The 21470-nt window shown below is 45.4% G+C and overlaps 1 protein-coding gene across 1 annotated transcript in view; it reads right to left on the minus strand.

The window, feature by feature from the left end:
- Positions 1-3656: 3656 nt before the first annotated feature.
- LOC117509385 (glycosyltransferase family 92 protein F13G3.3-like) overlaps positions 3657-21470 on the minus strand; it is a 58476-nt gene continuing 40662 nt past the window's right edge. Inside the window, exon 6 of the mRNA XM_034169057.1 lies at positions 3657-5253. Coding sequence (XP_034024948.1) covers positions 5118-5253 — 136 coding nt within the window. The 3' untranslated portion in view covers positions 3657-5117. The remainder of the gene's footprint in view (positions 5254-21470) is intronic.

A 21470-nucleotide genomic window follows, 5' to 3' on the forward strand; every position in this document is an offset into this window, starting at 1 on the left:
CACTCGACTGAAAAGCCACCGAAAGCTGTCTGAATCTTACGAATGGTTTCCAACATGGAGGTGTTGTTTGTCCCGCACCATGAGTGGCTGCGTCCCTATGCGCGAATCCGTCCACACGTCTTTCATTACAAAATCTCCTTTAACAGTGGAATGTGCCGATAAAGTGCTGATCCCGACCTCTTCTGAAACTTATCTGGTAGTCACATGACATCTTGCATCAACAGAGCCTTAAATTTGGAAGTAATCTGCTCGTTCCAGCCTGTCGATGGCTGCTCGGGGCGCGGTGCACCCTCCACCGCCGTGGGCCGTTTTTAATCCAGTTTTAATGGTCCTTAATCTGTGTGATACCGATAGAATCTTCACGGAAAATTTTCATGGAACAAAGCGGCAGTCGCTCCGCCATTCCTAAACAATAAAAATCCAATGAGAGGGGTGGACCAGTGCTCACTCAAAGCCTGCCCACAGGCGAATGACGCAACCGACAGGCGTGAAAAAACTCACGCATGCGCACAGACCTCGTATTCAGACCTCCCCTTTGGGTGTACCAAAGGGGAGGTCACTGGGACCCTTAGGTTGAAAGCACACGTGTGTAAACACATACATATATACACACACGTTCAGCTTTATATATTTGATCACAACCTGCTCACTTTAGCCCTTATTTTCACAGTTCATGTGGTACTCAGTGAGGCAGCAATTTATCACACTTTACTTACTACGTAGTAGTGGTGGGCTCGGGTGCACTTTCATTAGAATCTGAACGGGCCAACATGCGCCATGTGCCAGTGAAAGCGGACGTTCTTTCAATTAAGATGTACCTGCTGTGTGCGGATGTCAGAGCACTACAGTGATATGACATGCTATCATCTTTTATTATATGGCTACAACAATACGCACGCTTTGATTGGCTGATATTTTCAGTCTGTTACCATGACAATTGGACACGACTGTATATCACATTTGTGAGTTTGTGTTCAATTTTCATGGCATAAAATAAAACAATAAAACTTACTCTGTGTGTGTAAAGTTGTGTTCATCTGTGACAAATATCATAAAATTAAAACAGGTTCACCACCATCAGCCCACATCAGCATGTTGAGGTTCAAAGCAAATAAATTGAGGCAGTTTATTTTTACCTACTTGAGGCTTCAGTACGAATGTGTCCTGGCGCACACTGCACATGGACGTGTTTGAAGATGCTTCTGTTTTTGCTGCACCTTCTCCTCCTCTTTGGCCCTTATGGAAAGACAGACAGCATTCAAAGCATCTGATCCTTTTAGTCTGCGTGTAAGATGACCTTTACTTCAAGCCTTGGATGATGATTACATAAAAAAATCCGCCCCCTCTTTCTCTCTCTCTCTCTCTCTCTCAGTGAGTTCAGGGTGTAATAGAGAGAGAGGGTAATAGGCCCATTTTGTAGCCAGTAGTACATGCTTATAGTCCAGAATAACATCGCACCACACATGGTGAAATACTTCTAGTTTTGTATGATGCTATTTTCACTGTAGACCTGTCGACTTTTGCTTGAGGCCATGTCAGTGATCACTGAACCATGGCAAGTATGTTTGAGGGTGTGGTTTTAGTGTAGGTGGAGCAGTCATGTCCAATGTGCTCGTGAGCTCTGAGTTTAAGCTCTCCACAAGACTATCTACTGAATGATCATGTCTCAAAAGTGATGATAAAGTATCAGGCAGTTTGGCTCCAAGATCATTTATAGTTGAGGGTTTGATGTGACGGCGTGATGATAAATAAGTGTCTTGTCTCAGTGGACAAGCCAATGAGACTGTAAACTTAACAAGTGAGTGATCTGAAACTACTGACGCAAGAGACATAATGTCAATATTTGAGATGGTAATACCACAAACGAGGACCAAATCCAGCGTGATTTTGTTAATGTGCGTCGAATCCTGAATGCATTTCTGGAATTCTAATACATCACCTTAGTGAGTTTTATTTCATATAGTTCACCACCATCAGCCCACATCAGCATGTGTTCAGGTGCAAAGCAAATAAATTGCTCTCTCTCTCTCTCTCTCTCTCTCTCTCTCTCTCTCTCTCTCTCTCTCTCTCTCTCTCTCTCTCTCTCTCTCTCTCTCTCTCTCTCTCTCAGTGAGTGCAGGGTCTGGCTGAGTCTGTGACAGGTTCACATACGGGCAAGAATCTATCCCAACAGTCACAGGTCATGAGGCACAGAACATCCTGGATAGAACATCTGTGTCACAGGACCATATCCTCCTGACTACCAGGACATGTATGTCCTGGTAGTCAGGAGGATATGTTGACAGACAAACAGGTTCACACACCTACAGTAGATTTAAACTTTCCATTTCAACTCACCTGTGTGTCTTTGGTTGTAAGAGGAAGCTGGAGCACCCAGAGGAAACCCACATAAACACGAGGAGAAGATGCAAACTCCACACAGAAAAGTCCAAGTCAGAAGCCACCCCATGACTTTCTTGTTGTGAGACAACAGTGTTAACCAGTAAAGCCACTGTGCTGCCCCATTTAAGGAAATTAAAATTTTTGAGTTTCTGGACTTGTTACAGCTGAAATGTTACAAGCATTTTTTTAATCAAAAATTTAAATATTACAACTCTTTACCATTAACTAATCTGCAAAAGTTTTAGGTTTGATAGAAATTTGATCATGCATTGTTTGCCCTTTATTTCTCCTGAATTTCTGCTCTTCATCTGTGGATCAAAAGAAAATCTAAACTGAAATGTTCCTAGCATTCCCCTGCCAATGAAATCAAATGTGATTAATTTTCTACATCAAATAAACCAGATAATTATGAAGATAAGCCTCATTTTAAATTTCACTATTATTATTATTATTATTATTATTATTATTATTATTATTATTATTATTATTATTATTATTATTATTATTATTATTATTATTATTATTGTTATTGTGTCAGTGTACATGACAACAAAAAGATTTGCCAGCTTCTGGAAAATAATTTTTAAAACATACTCTTGCAGGCACAAAAAAAAGAGTTAGATTCAAGTCACTTCAGCTAGATATATGAACGGAGCTCCTGTCCTCTCTGGTGAGATTCAAACCCATTGTCCCTGTGTGTCTGCTTTCAAATTCCTTTTATTTCATAAACTAACTGCTTTCCTCGTTCACTGAATGATCTGCAGAGAAATGTGGCACAGAGTTCTGGTTCTGCTGCATCCTAAGTGGACTTTGTTCTGCCACAGAGGAGATGCTGTGGAGCTGGACAGCAAGGAGCAGGATGCTCCGTCCAGAGCTGAAGAGCAGATCACACGGCCCGTGGAGGAGCGTGCCTGTTACGCAGGAGACAACCGCCGGACCTCTGACACGTCAGCACACAGGGGCGCCTGCCTGCAGCTGCAGAGCTTCAATTTGCCATTTCCTCACACAGTGATATGACACCATTTTACGATGCAGAATGACATTTTTTAAGTGCTTGTTGTGCCGCGCCTCATATGTCTCGTGCAAAAATGCGCGTCAGGTAACTGCCTGCTTTGCCCGTACCAAAAACCACGTCTGACTCCACAATCCTTCAGCTGCTTCACTCAGGGCACAAGGTCAATGCTGACTCACAAGAAACAAACTGTAGTGACCGTTGACAAGAGGATTTAGAACCCCAAATGCAGGCAGTCAGACTCAAAGAGGTAAGTGTCAAAAACCAGGTAATTTATTACTTCCAAAGTGATAACAACAAAAAAACCATACAATTGAGATGGAGAAACGGTGAGGGACCCAGGAATCAAAAACTAACAAAAATACAATGCTCCACAGAGGAGAAACAAAAGCATAATACTGACAGACTGGAACGACCAACCTCTCTGACCAAACAGATGACGATGGACTCCCAAAGTCAAGACAAACAGGTGTGGTATAAATAAACAGGCTGAGCATCACAAGCATATATAATCAAGACAAATCAAGACATGAGAAACCAATGAACAGAAGAGGGCAGAAAAACCAAGACATCTGTAAATGACAAAACATAACCTAAGATCAAGTCACATAACCACTAAAACACCAAGAGAAAAATGAAATCCTGAAGAGAAAACAAAGAGACTCCACATAAAATAATCAAAAACACTGACAAAGAACCACAATGCATATTATAAGAGTAAAGAGAGAATAAACCCAAGACTGAAAATAAAGAACCCGAAAGGCTGAGTAGAATAAATTCCACAGACAATAAAACAACAACCACAGATGAACACATCACAAAACGTATAAGTAAATCAAAATACATAAATCAAAACCTGGACTACAAAACTGACAAAGAACTACAATATCCAAATGACAACATAAAGCAGAAACACACTGAAGGAGGTGTGTCCCGTACGAAAAGTAGGGCGAGACATAAGCAGACCTCAGACTAATGAGACAGAACTGAGGGGCGGAGGACGTGACAGACAACAGAACAGGCGCACAGCACTACATCCAAACACATGACACAAACACATATAAACTCCAGACAATGACAAGAACACACCAGACGACAGGTGACTATATAACCGAATGGAGAGCGTGACAAACAGACACACCTAACGGTGACAAGAGGGACACACCCCCACAAGACAGGACTGAGACACAGAAGATGACAGACACATGCAGACACGCCCACGCAGGGGGACAAGTACCACAGCTGTACACACAAAGATTCGGACAAAAACAGGGAGACAAACACACAGAGGACAGAAATAATACAAAAACCACTAACACCCCATAAACAGAGGTGACACAACACAAACCAGCAAAGTACCGTGGCCTCTGTGGTTGTGGGTCCTGTTCACTCATGAGTTCTCTTATTGTATTTAAAATTTCCTTTGTCTGTGTTTTTGTGTTTTGTTTGTCTGTGTCTTTGTTCGCATGAAGAATTCTAATGCTACCAGTTTGTAAAAATTGTTGCAGAGAAACATTTGGGACATAATGAATTTCACAGACATGCCGAAATTTGTGCATGTGAGCGTGTCACGAATGATTCTCGTTATGTCGTGTTCAGTCACAGTTGTCTCCACTTGACAAACACTGCTGTTAAATACCCAAAAGAACACTTCTTCACCCTGAGCAGACTTTCTGTGTATGTTGGACTCCAGTGACGATGGAGTGACGACTGATCCATAATATTATCCTCCATCATCCTCTGAGATAAGTCCAGCGGTTCTGAGAACAGCGCTGACAGACGGGATGAGGCGGCTGCTGTAGTCCAACAATCGACCGTCATAAATCAGCTGGTCTGCTGACTCTGGTTGCACTGGAGCTCTGCAGAGAACAAAGAAAGGCATCAGAAGGCTGATGTATACCCTGATCGCTCTGCACACCACCATATAAATGAACAAGTAAATATACATCTGTGTGACGGAGTTTTTCACTCCATCTGACTTCTGTGTGACTTCATTATGAAGTCATTCATACCTATCAATCAAAAATGTTGGTTGAGCAATATATGCTTCAGATCATCTAGGCTTACTTACTACTCCATAATCTAAACACATCTTTATAGCTATGCGGACAGGTTTGAGCCATCAAGGCTTCTTTGTTGTTGAGACACACACAAAAAAAGACTCAGAACATGTTTTTCGGGCCATGATTTGCAAAATCTAATCACTTCTCATATATTTATCCACTTACTGAGCCCACTGTTTGTATTAAATCTGTCCAGCTGTTTTTGAAGTATCTTGTCTCAGTCAGGTTTTAGAATTCATCATAGTACAGAAACAGCATTAGTGTAGGTTACAAATGATCTTCTTATGGCCTCAGACAGTGGACTCATCTCTGTGCTTGTTCTGTTAGACCTCAGTGCTGCTTTTGATACTGTTGACCATATAATTTTATTACAGAGATTAGAGCATGCCATAGGTATTAAAGGCACTGCACTGCGATGGTTTGAATCATATTTGTCTAATAGATTACAATTTGTTCATGTAAATGGGGAATCTTCTTCACAGACTAAAGTTAATTATGGAGTTCCACAAGGTTCTGTGCTAGGACCAATTTTATTCACTTTATACATGCTTCCCTTAGGCAGTATTATTAGACGGTATTGCTTAAATTTTCATTGTTACGCAGATGATACCCAGCTTTATCTATCCATGAAGCCAGAGGACACACACCAATTAGCTAAACTGCAGGATTGTCTTACAGACATAAAGACATGGATGACCTCTAATTTCCTGCTTTTAAACTCAGATAAAACTGAAGTTATTGTACTTGGCCCCACAAATCTTAGAAACATGGTGTCTAACCAGATCCTTACTCTGGATGGCATTACCCTGACCTCTAGTAATACTGTGAGAAATCTTGGAGTCATTTTTGATCAGGATATGTCATTCAAAGCGCATATTAAACAAATATGTAGGACTGCTTTTTTGCATTTACGCAATATCTCTAAAATCAGAAAGGTCTTGTCTCAGAGTGATGCTGAAAAACTAATTCATGCATTTATTTCCTCTAGGCTGGACTATTGTAATTCATTATTATCAGGTTGTCCTAAAAGTTCCCTAAAAAGCCTTCAGTTAATTCAAAATGCTGCAGCTAGAGTACTGACGGGGACTAGAAGGAGAGAGCATATCTCACCCATATTGGCCTCTCTTCATTGGCTTCCTGTTAATTCTAGAATAGAATTTAAAATTCTTCTTCTTACTTATAAGGTTTTGAATAATCAGGTCCCATCTTATCTTAGGGACCTCGTAGTACCATATCACCCCAATAGAGCGCTTCGCTCTCAGACTGCAGGCTTACTTGTAGTTCCTAGGGTTTGTAAGAGTAGAATGGGAGGCAGAGCCTTCAGCTTTCAGGCTCCTCTCCTGTGGAACCAGCTCCCAATTCAGATCAGGGAGACAGACACCCTCTCTACTTTTAAGATTAGGCTTAAAACTTTCCTTTTTGCTAAAGCTTATAGTTAGGGCTGGATCAGGTGACCCTGAACCATCCCTTAGTTATGCTGCTATAGACGTAGACTGCTGGGGGGTTCCCATGATGCACTGTTTCTTTCTCTTTTTGCTCTGTATGCACCACTCTGCATTTAATCATTAGTGATCGATCTCTGCTCCCCTCCACAGCATGTCTTTTTCCTGGTTCTCTCCCTCAGCCCCAACCAGTCCCAGCAGAAGACTGCCCCTCCCTGAGCCTGGTTCTGCTGGAGGTTTCTTCCTGTTAAAAGGTAGTTTTTTCTTCCCACTGTAGCCAAGTGCTTGCTCACAGGGGGTCGTTTTGACCGTTGGGGTTTTACATAATTATTGTATGGCCTTGCCTTACAATATAAAGCGCCTTGGGGCAACTGTTTGTTGTGATTTGGCGCTATATAAAAAAATTGATTAATTGATTAAAATTGATTGTCTATAGACACACAGACACACAGACACACACACACACACACACACACACCAGTAAAAATAATACTCTGCTATCGCTGCTTCACGGCGCACAGGGTATTGACGATTGGTGACAAATTCAAGGAAAACCTGCGGGCAGTCTTCAGGGGAAAAATGGCAAAACTGTGTGTGAGACATGTGTGCCACATCACTGTAGAAGGAGACAAACTGCACATGGATGTTACTGGAAATACACCTGCAAATTCTACAGGTTCTGTAAAAAATCAAAAATGTATTCAGCACGTATGGGGCCTGTACTCAGAGGTGTTTCTAGCAATATGCAGACAAATCAAATGCATTGGGCTCCACAAGCCACTAGGAGGCCCCAAAGCTCATCTTCCTTATGCTAAAAAAATAAATTTAGGATACAATAAAATTATGTCTTTGCTTCTAAGAAAGTCAGGAAGCAAAAATTTTAAAGAGAAGAATATACAAGACTGTGATGTTAAATATGCTGATCTACTCATTTACTTACTACTAACTTAGAAGTAGTTTGGATTTTTAGTTTATGTTTCCTTTAAAATTGCAGCATAAGTATTCTTTTTAATATTGATTTGTTTTTATTGTTGCACTTTAAAATAGATGCTGGTTTATTGTATTTTTATTCTATGTTGGTTCCTGTCTGTTTTGTGCAATGGCCAAATAAACAGTAAGAGATCCAAAGTAGTCCTGAAGGGGGTTGGAGAGTGATGGGTAAAGTTCCCTCCTAACTCCAATATTAGTAGTATTCTTACAAGTTTTGCTTTTATTGTTTGCACACTGATATGTAAGTAAGTAATAGCCTCATTTATTTTCTGTTGATCTTGGGCTTGGCTCACTTTATTTATTTGATTATTGTTTTGGGGCCACCAAACATTACATTAGTAACACATGATGCTGTCATGGTTTAAAATCCTGCAGGGCAGTAAGGTCCCCCTGCTCAAGCCAGCACATGTCCAGGCCCATTTGAAGTTCACCAGTGACCATCTGGATGATCCAGAGGAGTCATGGAAGAAGGTCATGTGGTCAGATAAGACCAGAATAGAGCTTTTTGGAATAAAATCCACTTACCATGTATAGAGGATGAGAACAACCCCAAGAAAACCATCCCAACTGTGAAGCATGGGGGTGGAAACATCATACTCTGGGGGTGCTCTTCTGCAAAGGGGACAGAACGACTGCACCGTATTGAAGGGAGGATGGATGGGGTCATGTATTGTTGTGTGGGCTGCCAGAAGAGGAGGTACTGCTGGCCCACCACCAGAGGGCGCCCTGCCTGAAGTGCGGGCTTCAGGCACGAGAGGGCGCTGCCGCCACAGACACAGCCGGGAGTGACAACTGTCACTCATTAACTCCTGACAGCTGTCACTCATTCTTCATCATCGCACTCCATAAAACCCAGACGTCATCTCCACCTCATCGCCAAGATATCGTGCTTCATTGGAGGTAATATCCTCAGCCTTTGTGGTATTTTCTGAATCTGTCTATTGTGAGTGTTTGCAGGAGTACCGGTCCTTCGTTTGTGGAGGCTGTGCAGGACGGCACTCTTTTTCCTCTGAGGGACCGCTGCAACACATATTGAGTGAGAGGTGGAGGTGGCATTCCCACCGTTGTTGTTACTGGGTGTGCACACACCTACACTTGACTGTCTTTGTTCTCGCCAGCAGTACCAGATCCGACAGTCGGGGACGGTGATCACCTGGGAATTCGGGACTTGGCGGCTCCAGTATTCACCAGGTTCAGTGGCGGTGGAAATCGTGTGGTTCGGGCTCTTCTCAGGACAGACGTCTTCTATCCTCGAGCCTGCCCACACGTCACCTTTGTGGATTGACTGTAATTATATTCTGAGATTGTCTGTATTTCGTTGTGCACATTTCACAACATTAAATTGTTACTTTTTGGCTCATCTATTGGCCGTTCATTTGCGCCCCCTGTTGTGGGTCCGTGTCACTACACTTTCACAACAGGATATCTGGGCCAGCGTCATGGACTCCAAGGGGCGTCACCCGGCTGTTGAACGACCAATGGGAGAGCAGGGAGCGCAGGCGTCTGCAGGAGGCGTGATTGGTGAGCTGCAGCACATTCTCACCGCCTTTACGGCTCGGTTGGATCAAATGACCGAGCAAAACATCCTCCTGAACCGCAGGGTGGAGGCTCTCTCCGCGCAGGTGGCGGCGAGCGCTCAGGGCGCTGCTGCAGCTCCTCCTCCTGCTGACCCTGTGCAGGATATGAGCGTTCCAGTGGTGGTTCAACAACCCCTCCCACCATCCCCTGAAGCATACATAAGCCCTCCTGAGCCGTACGGAGGTTGTGTGGAGACGTGCGTGGACTTTCTCATGCAGTGTTCGCTCGTCTTCGCACAACGTCCCGTCATGTAAAATAGCTTATGTGATTGCTCTGCTTCGGGGTAAGGCACGCGCCTGGGCTACGGCGCTCTGGGAACAGAACTCACGGTTGTTATCAGCATACACTGGGTTTGTGGGGGAGTTCAGAACAGTGTTTGATCACCCTAACAGAGGAGAGACCGCTTCAACAATGCTGCTGTCAATGCGACAGGGGCGCCGGTGTGCAGCCGAATACGCAGTCGACTTCCGCATCGCGGCTGCGAGGTCCGGCTGGAATAACGTTGCGCTCCGCGCCGCCTTCATAAACGGACTGTCGTTGGTCCTGAAGGAGCATCTGGTAGCTAAGGAGGAACCGCGGGATTTAGATGGGCTTATCGATCTCGTTATATGGTTAGACAATCGGTTGGAGGAACGCCGTCGGGAGCGAGGCGAAGGACGTGGCCGGATACGCGCCGTCCCTCTCCCTTCCGGGTTCGAAAAGGGGCCGCCCTCCCCACGCTCCACAGCCACAGTGCTCTGTGGGGGCAACAGCTCCCCCTGCTGACGTTGTTAGGGAAACGCACAGGGCCAAAATGAGGAGGCTGATCCGCGGGGAGTGTTTTCTCTGCAGCTCAAAGGAGCACACACAGAAAAACTGCCCCAAACAGCCACAACAACAACCGCCCTCAGAGACTGGGCTAAGGGGGGGGTCAAAACATTCATGTGAGACACACACAGATTGCCACATGACTCTCAGTTACAATCCTGAGCGGGGATTTAACCCTTCAAGCCCCAGCACTGGTGGACACGGGGTCAGAAGGGAATCTGCTAGACAGCAGATGGGCAAGGGAGGTAGGGCTCCCTCTGGTGGCACTTCCTTTGCCATTGCAGGTGCGGGCACTAGATGGCACCCTCCTTCCTTTAATCACACACAAGACACAACCAGTAACTCTGGTGGTGTCTGGAAACCATCGGGAGGAGATTGAGTTTTTTGTAACTCCTTCTACCTCCCGCGTGATTTTGGGCTTCCCATGGATGTTGAAGCACAATCCCCGGATTGATTGGCCGTCTGGGGTGGTGGTTCAGTGGAGCGAAACCTGCCATCGGGTGTGTTTAGGATCCTCGGTTCCTCCCGGTTTACAGGCTAAGGAGGAGGTCAAAGTCCCTCCCAATCTAACGGCAGTGCCGGTTGAGTACCACGATCTTGCTGACGTCTTCAGCAAGGATCTGGCACTCACCCTTCCCCCGCACCGTCCGTACGATTATGCCATTGATTTGGTTCCAGGCGCTGAGTTCCCGTCCAGCAGGCTGTACAACCTCTCACGACCTGAGCGCGAATCAATGGAGACCTACATCCGGGACTCATTAGCTGCCGGGCTGATCCGGAACTCCACCTCTCCGATGGGGGCAGGTTTCTTTTTTGTGGGCAAGAAAGATGGCGGACTCCGTCCATGCATTGATTACAGGGGGCTGAATGAGATTACGGTTCGCAACCAATACCCGTTGCCATTGTTGGATTCCGTGTTGACCCCCCTGCATGGAGCCAAAATCTTTACTAAGCTGGATCTTAGAAATGCGTATCACCTGGTTCGGATCCGGAAGGGAGACGAATGGAAGACGGCATTTAACACCCCGTTAGGTCACTTTGAGTACCTGGTCATGCCGTTCGGCCTCACCAACGCATCCGCGACGTTCCAAGCCTTGGTTAACGATGTCTTGCGGGACTTCCTGCACCGATTCGTCTTCGTATATCTGGACGATATTCTCATCTTTTCTCCGGATCCTGAGACCCATGTCCAGCATGTACATCAGGTCCTGCAGCGGTTATTAGAGAACCGACTGTTTGTGAAGGGCGGGAAGTGCGAGTTTCACCGCATGTCTTTGTCCTTCCTGGGGTTTATCATCTCCTCTAACTCCGTCGCCCCTGATCCGGCCAAGGTTGCGGCGGTGAGAGATTGGCCCCAACCAACAAGCCGTAGGAAGCTGCAACAGTTCCTCAGCTTCGCTAATTTCTATAGGAGGTTCATTAAGGGCTACAGTCAGGTAGTTAGCCCCCTGACAGCCCTGACCTCTCCAAAAGTCCCCTTCACCTGGTCGGATCGGTGCGAAGCCGAGTTCAAGGAGTTGAAATGACGGTTCTCTACTGCGCCAGTTTTGGTGCAGCCCGACCCTAGCCGCCAGTTCGTGGTTGAAGTGGACGCCTCTGACTCAGGGATAGGAGCCGTGCTATCCCAGAGCGGAGAGACCGATAAGGTTCTTCACCCGTGTGCCTACTTTTCTCGCAGGTTGACCCCAGCTGAACGGAACTATGACGTCGGCAATCGAGAACTCCTTGCAGTGAAAGAGGCTCTTGAGGAGTGGAGACACCTGTTGGAGGGAGCGTCTGTGCCGTTCACGGTTTTCACTGACCATCGGAACCTGGAGTATATCAGGACCGCCAAGCGGCTGAACCCCAGGCAAGCTCGCTGGTCACTGTTCTTCGGACGTTTTGACTTCCGGATCACCTATCGCCCCGGGACCAAGAACCAGAGATCGGATGCCTTGTCCCGGGTACACGAAGACGAAGTCAAAACGGTGCTGTCGGATCCACCGGTGCCCATCATTCCGGAGTCCACTATCGTGGCCACCCTCACCTGGGACGTGGAGAAGACCGTCCGGGAGGCCCTGGCACGGAGCCCGGACCCCGGAACCGGTCCGAAGAACCGTCTATACGTCCCACCAGAGGCCAGAGCTGCAGTCTTGGACTTCTGTCACGGTTCCAAGCTCTCCTGTCATCCAGGGGTGCGAAGGACCGTGGCAGAGGTCCGGCAGCGCTTCTGGTGGGCATCTATGGAGGCCGACGTCCGGTAGTACATCCAGGCCTGCACCACCTGTGCCAGGGGCAAGGCAGACCACAAGAGGTCCCAAGGGCTTCTCCAGCCACTTCCTGTGCCTCATCGCCCCTGGTCCCATATCGGCCTGGATTTCGTCATGGGCCTCCCGCCGTCCCAGGGCAACACCACCATCTTCACGATAGTGGACCGATTCTCCAAGGCGGCCCACTTCGTGGCCCTCTCGAAGCTCCCAACAGCCCAGGAGACAGCAGACCTCCTGGTCCACCACGTCGTCCGTCTGCATGGGATACCCACCAACATCGTCTCTGATCGTGGTCCCCAGTTCTCCTCACACATCTGGAGGAGCTTCTGCCAGGAACTGGGGGCCACTGTGAGCTTCTCGTCCGGGTATCACCCGCAGACCAATGGACAGGCAGAACGGGCCAATCAGGAATTGGAGCAAGCCCTGCGCTATGTAACGTCCGCACACCCGACAGCCTGGAGTGAACATCTGGCCTGGATCGATTATGCACATAACAGCCAGGTGTCCTCTGCCACCGGCCTCTCCCCGTTTGAGGTGTGTTTGGGGTATCAGCCCCCATTGTTTCCCGTGGTGGAGGGAGAGGTCGGTGTGCCCTCGGTCCAGGCCCACCTGCGGAAGTGCCGTCGGGTGTGGCGCTCCGCCTGCTCTGCCTTGTTGAAGGCCCGGACGAGGGCGAAGACCCATGCGGACCGCCGGCGATCCCCGGCCCCTGCTTACCAGCCCGGGCAGGAGGTGTGGCTGTCCACGAAGGACATCCCCCTCCAAGTGGACTCCCCTAAGTTGAAGGACCGTTACATTGGACCATTCAAGATCCTCAAGATCCTCAGTCCTGCCGCAGTGAAGCTCTGACTCCCAGCTTCACTGCGGATCCACCCGGTTTTTCATGTGTCCAGAATCAAGCCTCACCACACCTCACCCCTCTGTGCTCCCGGTCCGGCGCCGCCTCCTGCCCGGATCATTGACGGGGAGCCGGCTTGGACAGTGCGCCGGCTCCTGGACGTCCGTCGAATGGGCCGGGAGTTCCAGTATTTGGTGGACTGGGAGGGGTATGGACCCGAAGAACGCTCCTGGGTGAAGAGGAGCTTCATCCTGGATCCGGCCCTCCTGGCCGATTTCTACCGTCGACACCCGGACAAGCCTGGTCGGGCGCCAGGAGGCGCCCGTTGAGGGGGGGGGTCCTGTTGTGTGGGCCGCCAGAAGAGGAGGTACTGCTGGCCCACCACCAGAGGGCGCCCTGCCTGAAGTGCGGGCTTCAGGCACGAGAGGGCGCTGCTGCCACAGACACAGCCGGGAGTGACAGCTGTCACTCATTAACTCCTGACAGCTGTCACTCATTCTTCATCATCGCACTCCATAAAACCCAGACGTCATCTCCACCTCATCGCCGAGATATCATACTTCATTGGAGGTAATATCCTCAGCCTTTGTGGTATTTTCTGAATCTGTCTATTGTGAGTGTTTGCAGAAGTACCGGTCCTTTGTTTGTGGAGGCTGTGCAGGACGGCACTCTTTTTCCTCTGAGGGACCGCTGCAACACATATTGAGTGAGAGGTGGAGGTGGCATTCCCACCGTTGTTGTTACTGGGTGTGCACACACCTACACTTGACTGTCTTTGTTCTCGCCAGCAGTACCAGTACCATCCGACAGTCGGGGACGGTGATCACCTGGGAATTCGGGACTTGGTGGCTCCAGTATTCACCAGGTTCAGTGGCGGCGGAAATCGTGTGGTTCCGGCTCTTCTCAGGACAGACGTCTTCTATCCTCGAGCCTGCCCACACGTCACGTTTGTGGATTGACTGTAATTATATTCTGAGATTGTCTGTATTTCATTGTGCACATTTCACAACATTAAATTGTTACTTTTTGGCTCATCTATTGGCCGTTCATTTGCGCCCCCTGTTGTGGGTCTGTGTCACTACACTTTCACAACAATGTATTGTGAGATTTTGGCAAACAACCTCCTTCCCTCAGTAAGAGCATTGAAGATGGGTCATGGCTGGGTCTTCCAGCATGACAATGACCCCAAACACACAGCCAGGGCAACTAAGGAGGGCCTCCGTAAGAAGCATTTCAAGGTCCTGGAGTGGCCTGGCCAGTCTCCAGACCTGAACTCAATAGAAAATCTTTGGAGGGAGCTGAAACTCCAAACATGAAGGATCTAGAGAAGATCTGTATGGAGGAGTGGACCAAAATCCCTGCTGCAGTGTGGTAAACTTGGTCAAGAACTACAGGAAATGTTTGACCTCTGTAGTTGCAAACAAAGGCTACGGTACCAAATATTAACACTGATTTTCACAGGTGTTCAAATACTTATTTGCAGCAGTAACATACAAGTAAATTATTAAAAAATCATACATTGTGATTTCCGGATTTTTTTTTTTTTTAGATTATGTCTCTCACAGTGGACATGCACCTAAGATGAAAATTTCAGACCCCTCCATGATTTGTAAGTGGGAGAACTTGCAAAATCACAGGGTGTTCAAATACTTATTTTCCTCACTGTAAGTAAATAAGTAATTTATTTTCTCTTGATCTTGGTCTTGGCCCACTTTATTTATTTGATTATTGTTTTGGTGTGTGCCAATTTATGTTGCTGTGAAAACTTGAGTTGTTTTCTTGGTTTCAAAATTTAAACTAAACATTTTTTAACATATTTTGTTTTATATCATTTATATTGCTTGAGGTGCTCAACTAGTTGTTGTTGTCCATTTGGCTCCTCCCATTTTGTGTTCAAGTTCACCACAGCGGATACAACCAGATCTGCATTGGTAATTGGCACAAGTTTTACACTGGATGCCCATCCTGACGCAACTCCAGTTTTACCTTTTACCGATGTCAGAACGTGAGGCAGCGGAGGTAGTGGTGGGTTTCCATGTATACGCACTACTGTCTTGTGTTAGACGCTTATCAGAGGTGATTGTCACATCCAGACCACCTGCGTCACAGAGGTGGTCCATACTCCTGGCTTACATGGGTGGTAATTTGCAAGTCACATGCAGTCCACAAGCACTGCACACACACTAATCATGTACATCAGACATACACTTGGCACGGCATAATGGCGCAGTATTCCCTACATCTTGTGCACAACAGGTGTGCAGCCTGTACATGACAAGTGCCACGCCCGTACTCCTTGACAAACTTTCCCCCAAATACCTGCTGCATAGCTGCGACCTGCCACTCCCTGCAATACATGCATGTCCAACACTTTGTAGTAGTTAGTAGTTTGTGAGTGAGGCTTAAGAAAGCTTCAAGTGACTGCATCAGATGGAAATTGGCAGTAGAATTGTCGTAAGGTTTGACGTTACACCCGTGAAGTGACTTGAGGCAGTGATGTTGTGGTGATTTGGCCTCCCAGTGTAACATGGATCTGAATATTGTTCTGCCCTCTGTGTTCAGTGCTACAGCAATGTCCAGAATTTTCTTCTGTTGATTTTATGTTGGGCGGCACTCTGACTTAGTGGTTAATACTGTTGCCTCACAGCAAGAAGGTCACAGCTTCAATTCCCACCTACATTCTCTGATGGCTGCACAAAATTAAGAGTGAAGTGGGGTGGATATTGTTAGGGTTGGGGGTGGGAGTAAGGTTAGTAATAGTGAGTTAAAAAGAACCTGTTACAAAAATTTGACTCATTTCGTGACAAGAGCATTAAAAAAACAAAAAAACAAAACAAAACGTGAGACTGCCCTGCAAATTCTGTAAATCTCAGGGACCTATCAGTGATGGCACCCACATCAGTAACAGGATGCAGAGACAGGACAAAGGCATGCTGGAATATATTTGAGTTTATGTTATCTATTTTCTTTTAGAAGTAATTTGAGAAATCCTCAGCCTTAAATGGAGAGCGACTTACAGGTGGTTGTTAAATGGCAAATGGACTGCATTTTTATTGAACTTTTCCATTTGCAGCAGAAGTTCAAAGTGCTTTACAGTTATGCCTCACATTCACCCATTCACACTCACACACCGTTGTCAGGGTGCTGCCATGCAAGGTGCTCACTAAACAGAGAGCAACTAACCTTTGTTTTGGTTGTCCTTGAATAAGTGTTGACACGGTGTTGAACAGGAACTTTGAATTATAGTGTTTTTTGTTAATTAAATCAGAGCAATAGCCCCGTTTTGTAGCCAGTAGTACATGCTTATAGTCAAAAATAGCATCGCACCATGCAAGGTGAAATACGTCTAGTTTTGGAGTTGACTAGAGTCAACGTCTGTGACAGAACTGTAAGAAAACGCCTAAAGGAAATGGGATTTACATACAGAAAAGCTAAATGAAAGGCATCATTAACACCTAAACAGAAAAAAACAAGGTTACAATGGGCTAAAGAAAAGCAATTGTGGACTGTGGATGACTGGATGAAAGTCATATTCAGTGATGAATCTTGAATCTGCATTGGGCAAGGTGATGATGCTGGAACTTTTGTTTGGTGCCTTTCCAATGAGATTTATAAAGATGAGTGCCTGAAGAGAACATGTAAATTTCCACAGTCATTGATGATATGGGGCTGCATGTCAGGTAAAGGCACTGGGGAGATGGCTGTACACAATTCACATTATCACCCTCCCCCTTCACTCCACGCCCCAACACGTGAATAATCTGACACACCGGTTGTAATTTAAGAAGGGAGAGGAGATGTGAGCAGATGTGACCTCTGTGGTGATGTGTGCCGAAGTGCTACTCTACAACCCCTGGCAAAAATTATGGAATCACCGGCCTCGGAGGATGTTCATTCAGTTGTTTTTTGTAGAAAAAAAGCAGATCACAGACATGACACAAAACTAAAGTCATTTCAAATGGCAACTTTCTGGCTTTAAGAAACACTATAAGAAATCAAGAAAAAAAGATTGTGGCAGTCAGTAACAGTTACTTTTTTAGACCAAGCAGAGGAAAAAAATATGGACTTACTCAATTCTGAGGAATAAATTATGGAATCACCCTGTAAATTTTCATCCCCAAAACTAACACCTGCATCAAATCACATCTGCTTGTTAGTCTGCATCTAAAAAGGAGTGATCACACCTTGGAGAGCTGTTGCACCAAGTGGACTGACATGAATCATGGCTCCAACAGGAGAGATGTCAATTGAAACAAAGGAGAGAATTATCAAACTCTTAAAAGAGGGTAAATCATCACGCAATGTTGCAAAAGATGTTGGTTGTTCACAGTCAGCTGTGTCTAAACTCTGGATCAAATACAAACAACATGGGAAGGTTGTTAAAGGCAAACATACTGGTAGACCAAGGAAGACATCAAAGCATCAAGACAGAAAACTTAAAGCAATATGTCTCAAAAATCAAAAATGCACAACAAAACAAATGAGGAACAAATGGGAGGAAACTGGAGTCAACGTCTGTGACCGAACTGTAAGAAACCGCCTAAAGGAAATGGGATTTACATACAGAAAAGCTAAACGAAAGCCATCATTGACACCTAAACAGAAAAAAACAAGGTTACAATGGGCTAAAGAAAAGCAATCGTGGACTGTGGATGACTGGATGAAAGTCATATTCAGTGATGAATCTCGAATCTGCATTGGGCAAGGTGATGATGCTGGAACTTTTGTTTGGTGGCGTTCCAGTGAGATTTATAAAGATGACTGCCTGAAGAGAACATGTAAATTTCCACAGTCATTGATGATATGGGGCTGCATGTCAGGTAAAGGCACTGGGGAGATGGCTGTCATTACATCATCAATAAATGCACAAGTTTACGTTGATATTTTGGACACTTTTCTGATGTTTGAGGATGATGAAATCATTTTTCAAGAAGATAATGCATCTTGCCATAGAGCAAAAACTGTGAAAACATTCCTTGCAAAAATACACATAGGGTCAATTTCATGACATAGGGTCAATGTCAACGAGCAGATCTGATTTGATGCAGGTGTTAGTTTTGGGGATGGAAATTTACAGGGTGATTCCATAATTTATTCCTCAGAATTGAGTGAGTCCATATTTTTTCCTCTGCTTGGTCTAAAAAAGTAACCGTTACTGACTGCCACAATCTTTTTTTCTTGATTTCTTATAGTGTTTCTTAAAGCCAGAAAGTTGGCATTTGAAATCACTTTAGTTTTGTGTCATGTCTGTGATCTGCTTTTTTTCTACAAAATTAAACAACAGAATGAACATCCTCCGAGGCCGGTGATTCCATAATTTTTGCCAGGGGTTGTATAATGCAGAATAGGCCCACAGTGGGCATTTTCACTCTTTCAGCACCTTGGACAGCGGTGCAGCCTCGAGGCTCGTGTCCAAAGGATGCATCACATACACACAAGCTATTTTTATTGTTGTAATTTTGAATGATTTTCATAAATAAGGCTGTGAAAAACATGTACGTAGTGTGTTCAGCATGACAGCTGAGGGTGTCGATGGCTGTCACCATACTGCAATAACATCTGTGGGTGTTGGACATCTTCAGGCAGGTGATAGAAGATGAGAAGAGGTACAAATTGTTATTTGTTCTGCTAATACAGGAACACCGATGTCAGAATGTGAGGCAGCGGAGGTAGTGGTGGGTTTCCATGTATATGCACTCCTGTCTTGTGTTAGATGCTAGTCAGAGGTGACTGTCACGTTCAGACCACCTGCATCACAGAGGTGGTCCATACTCCTGGCTTACATGGGTGGTAATTTGCAAGTCACATGCCGTACACAAGCACTGCTCACACACTAATCATGTGCATCAGACATACACTTGGCACGGGATAATGGCGCAGGATTCCCTACACCTTGTGCACAACAGGTGTGCAGCCTGTACATAACCAGTACCACGCCCGTACTCCTTCACAGACTTTCCCCCGAATAACTGCTACATGGCTGCGACCAGCCACTCCCTGCAATACGTCCATATCCAACACATGTGGTAGTTTGTGAGTGAGGCTTAAGAAAGCTTCAAGTGACTGCATCAGATGGAAAATGGCAGTAGAAGTGTCATAAGGTTGGACCTTACCCGCCGTGAAGTGACTTGAGGCAGTGTTGTTGTAATTTGGCCTCCCAGTGTAACGTGGATTTGAATATTGTTCTGTCCTCTCTGTGTTCAGTGCTTACAGCAATGTGCAGCTTTTTCTTCTGTTGATTTTATGTTGGGCAGCACCGTGGCTTATTGATTAGCACTGTTGCTTCACAGCGAGAAGGTCATGTGTACGCAAACTCCTGTGGCCTTTCTGTGTGGAGTTTGCGTGTTCTCCCCGTGTTTGTGTGGGTTCTCTCCCAGTGCTCCAGCTTCCTCCCACATTCAAAAGACACACAGGTTAGGTGGATTGGAAACTTTAAAAAATTGTCCGTCGGTGTGCATGCGGGTCTGAATGTGTTTGTCTGTGTATATGTGGCACTGCGACAGACTGGCATCCTGTTCAGGGTGTACCCCACCTTGCACTCGATGACTGCTGGGACAGGCTCCAGCCCCAGCAACCGCTAATTGGACTAAGTGGTTGAAGATGAGACGCAGCGGCTCAGCGGTCTCTCTTTTGGTGCTATGTGTCAGTTTTTTTTTTTGTTTTTTTTTTTAACCTGTCATTCTGTTGGTTGAAAAGGAGGAGGAGGAGCCTGAAAGTATAAAATAATATATAAAAGTATAAAATAAAATAATACTGGCTAAGGGAAGCATGTATAAAGTGAATAAAATTGGTCCTAGCACAGAACCTTGTGGAACTCCATAATTAACTTTAGTCTGTGAAGAAGATTCCCCATTTACATGAACAAACTGCAATCTATTAGACAAATATGATTCAAACCACCGCAGCGCAGTGCCTTTAATACCTATGACATGCTCTAATCTCTGTAATAAAATTTTATGGTCAACAGTATCAAAAGCAGCACTGAGGTCCAACAAAACAAGCACAGAGATAAGTCCACTGTCCGAAGCCATAAGAAGATCATTTGTAACCTTCACTAATGCTGTTTCTGTACTATGATGAATTCTAAAACCTGACTGAAACTCTTCAAATAGACCATTCCTTTGCAGGTGATCAGTTAGCTGTTTTACAACTACCCTCTCAAGAATCTTTGAGAGAAAAGGAAGGTTGGAGATTGGCCTATAATTAGCTAAGATAGCTGGGTCAAGTGATGGCTTTTTAAGTAATGGTTTAATTACTGCCACCTTAAAGGCCTGTGGTACATAACCAACTAACAAAGATAGATTGATCATATTTAAGATTGAAGCATTGAATAATGGTAGGACTTCCTTGAGCAGCCTGGCAGGAATGGGGTCTAATAAACATGTTGATGGTTTGGATGAAGTAACTAATGAAAATAACTCAGACAGAACAATCGGAGAGAAAGAGTCTAACCAAATACCGGCATCACTGAAAGCAGCCAAAGATAACGATACATCTTTGGGATGGTTATGAGTAATTTTTTCTCTAATAGTCAAAATTTTGTTAGCAAAGAAAGTCATGAAGTCATTACTAGTTAAAGTTAATGGAATACTCAGCTTAATAGAGCTCTGACTCTTTGTCAGCCTGGCTACAGTGCTGAAAAGAAACCTGGGGTTGTTCTTATTTTCTTCAATTAGTGATGAGTAGAAAGATGTCCTAGCTTTACGGAGGGCTTTTTTATAGAGCAACAAACTCTTTTTCCAGGCTAAGTGAAGATCTTCTAAATTAGTGAGACGCCATTTCCTCTCCAACTTACGGGTTATCTGCTTTAAGCTACGAGTTTGTGAGTTATACCACGGAGTCAGACACTTCTGATTTAAAGCTCTTTTTTTCAGAGGAGCTACAGCATCCAAGGTTGTCTTCAAATGGGAATTACTATAATTATCTTATCTGAGCTAAGCACTAAGTCAGACAAAAGGTCTGAAAATTCACAGAGAAACTCACAGTAATGACCAGGTGGACGATAGATAATAACAAATAAAACTGTTTTTTGGGACTTCCAATTTGGATGGACAAGACTAAGAGTCAAGCTTTCAAATGAATTAAAGCTCTGTCTGGGTTTTTGATTAA

This window comes from Thalassophryne amazonica, chromosome 4 (assembly GCF_902500255.1).
Source record: "Thalassophryne amazonica chromosome 4, fThaAma1.1, whole genome shotgun sequence".
Lineage (NCBI taxonomy): Eukaryota > Metazoa > Chordata > Actinopteri > Batrachoidiformes > Batrachoididae > Thalassophryne > Thalassophryne amazonica.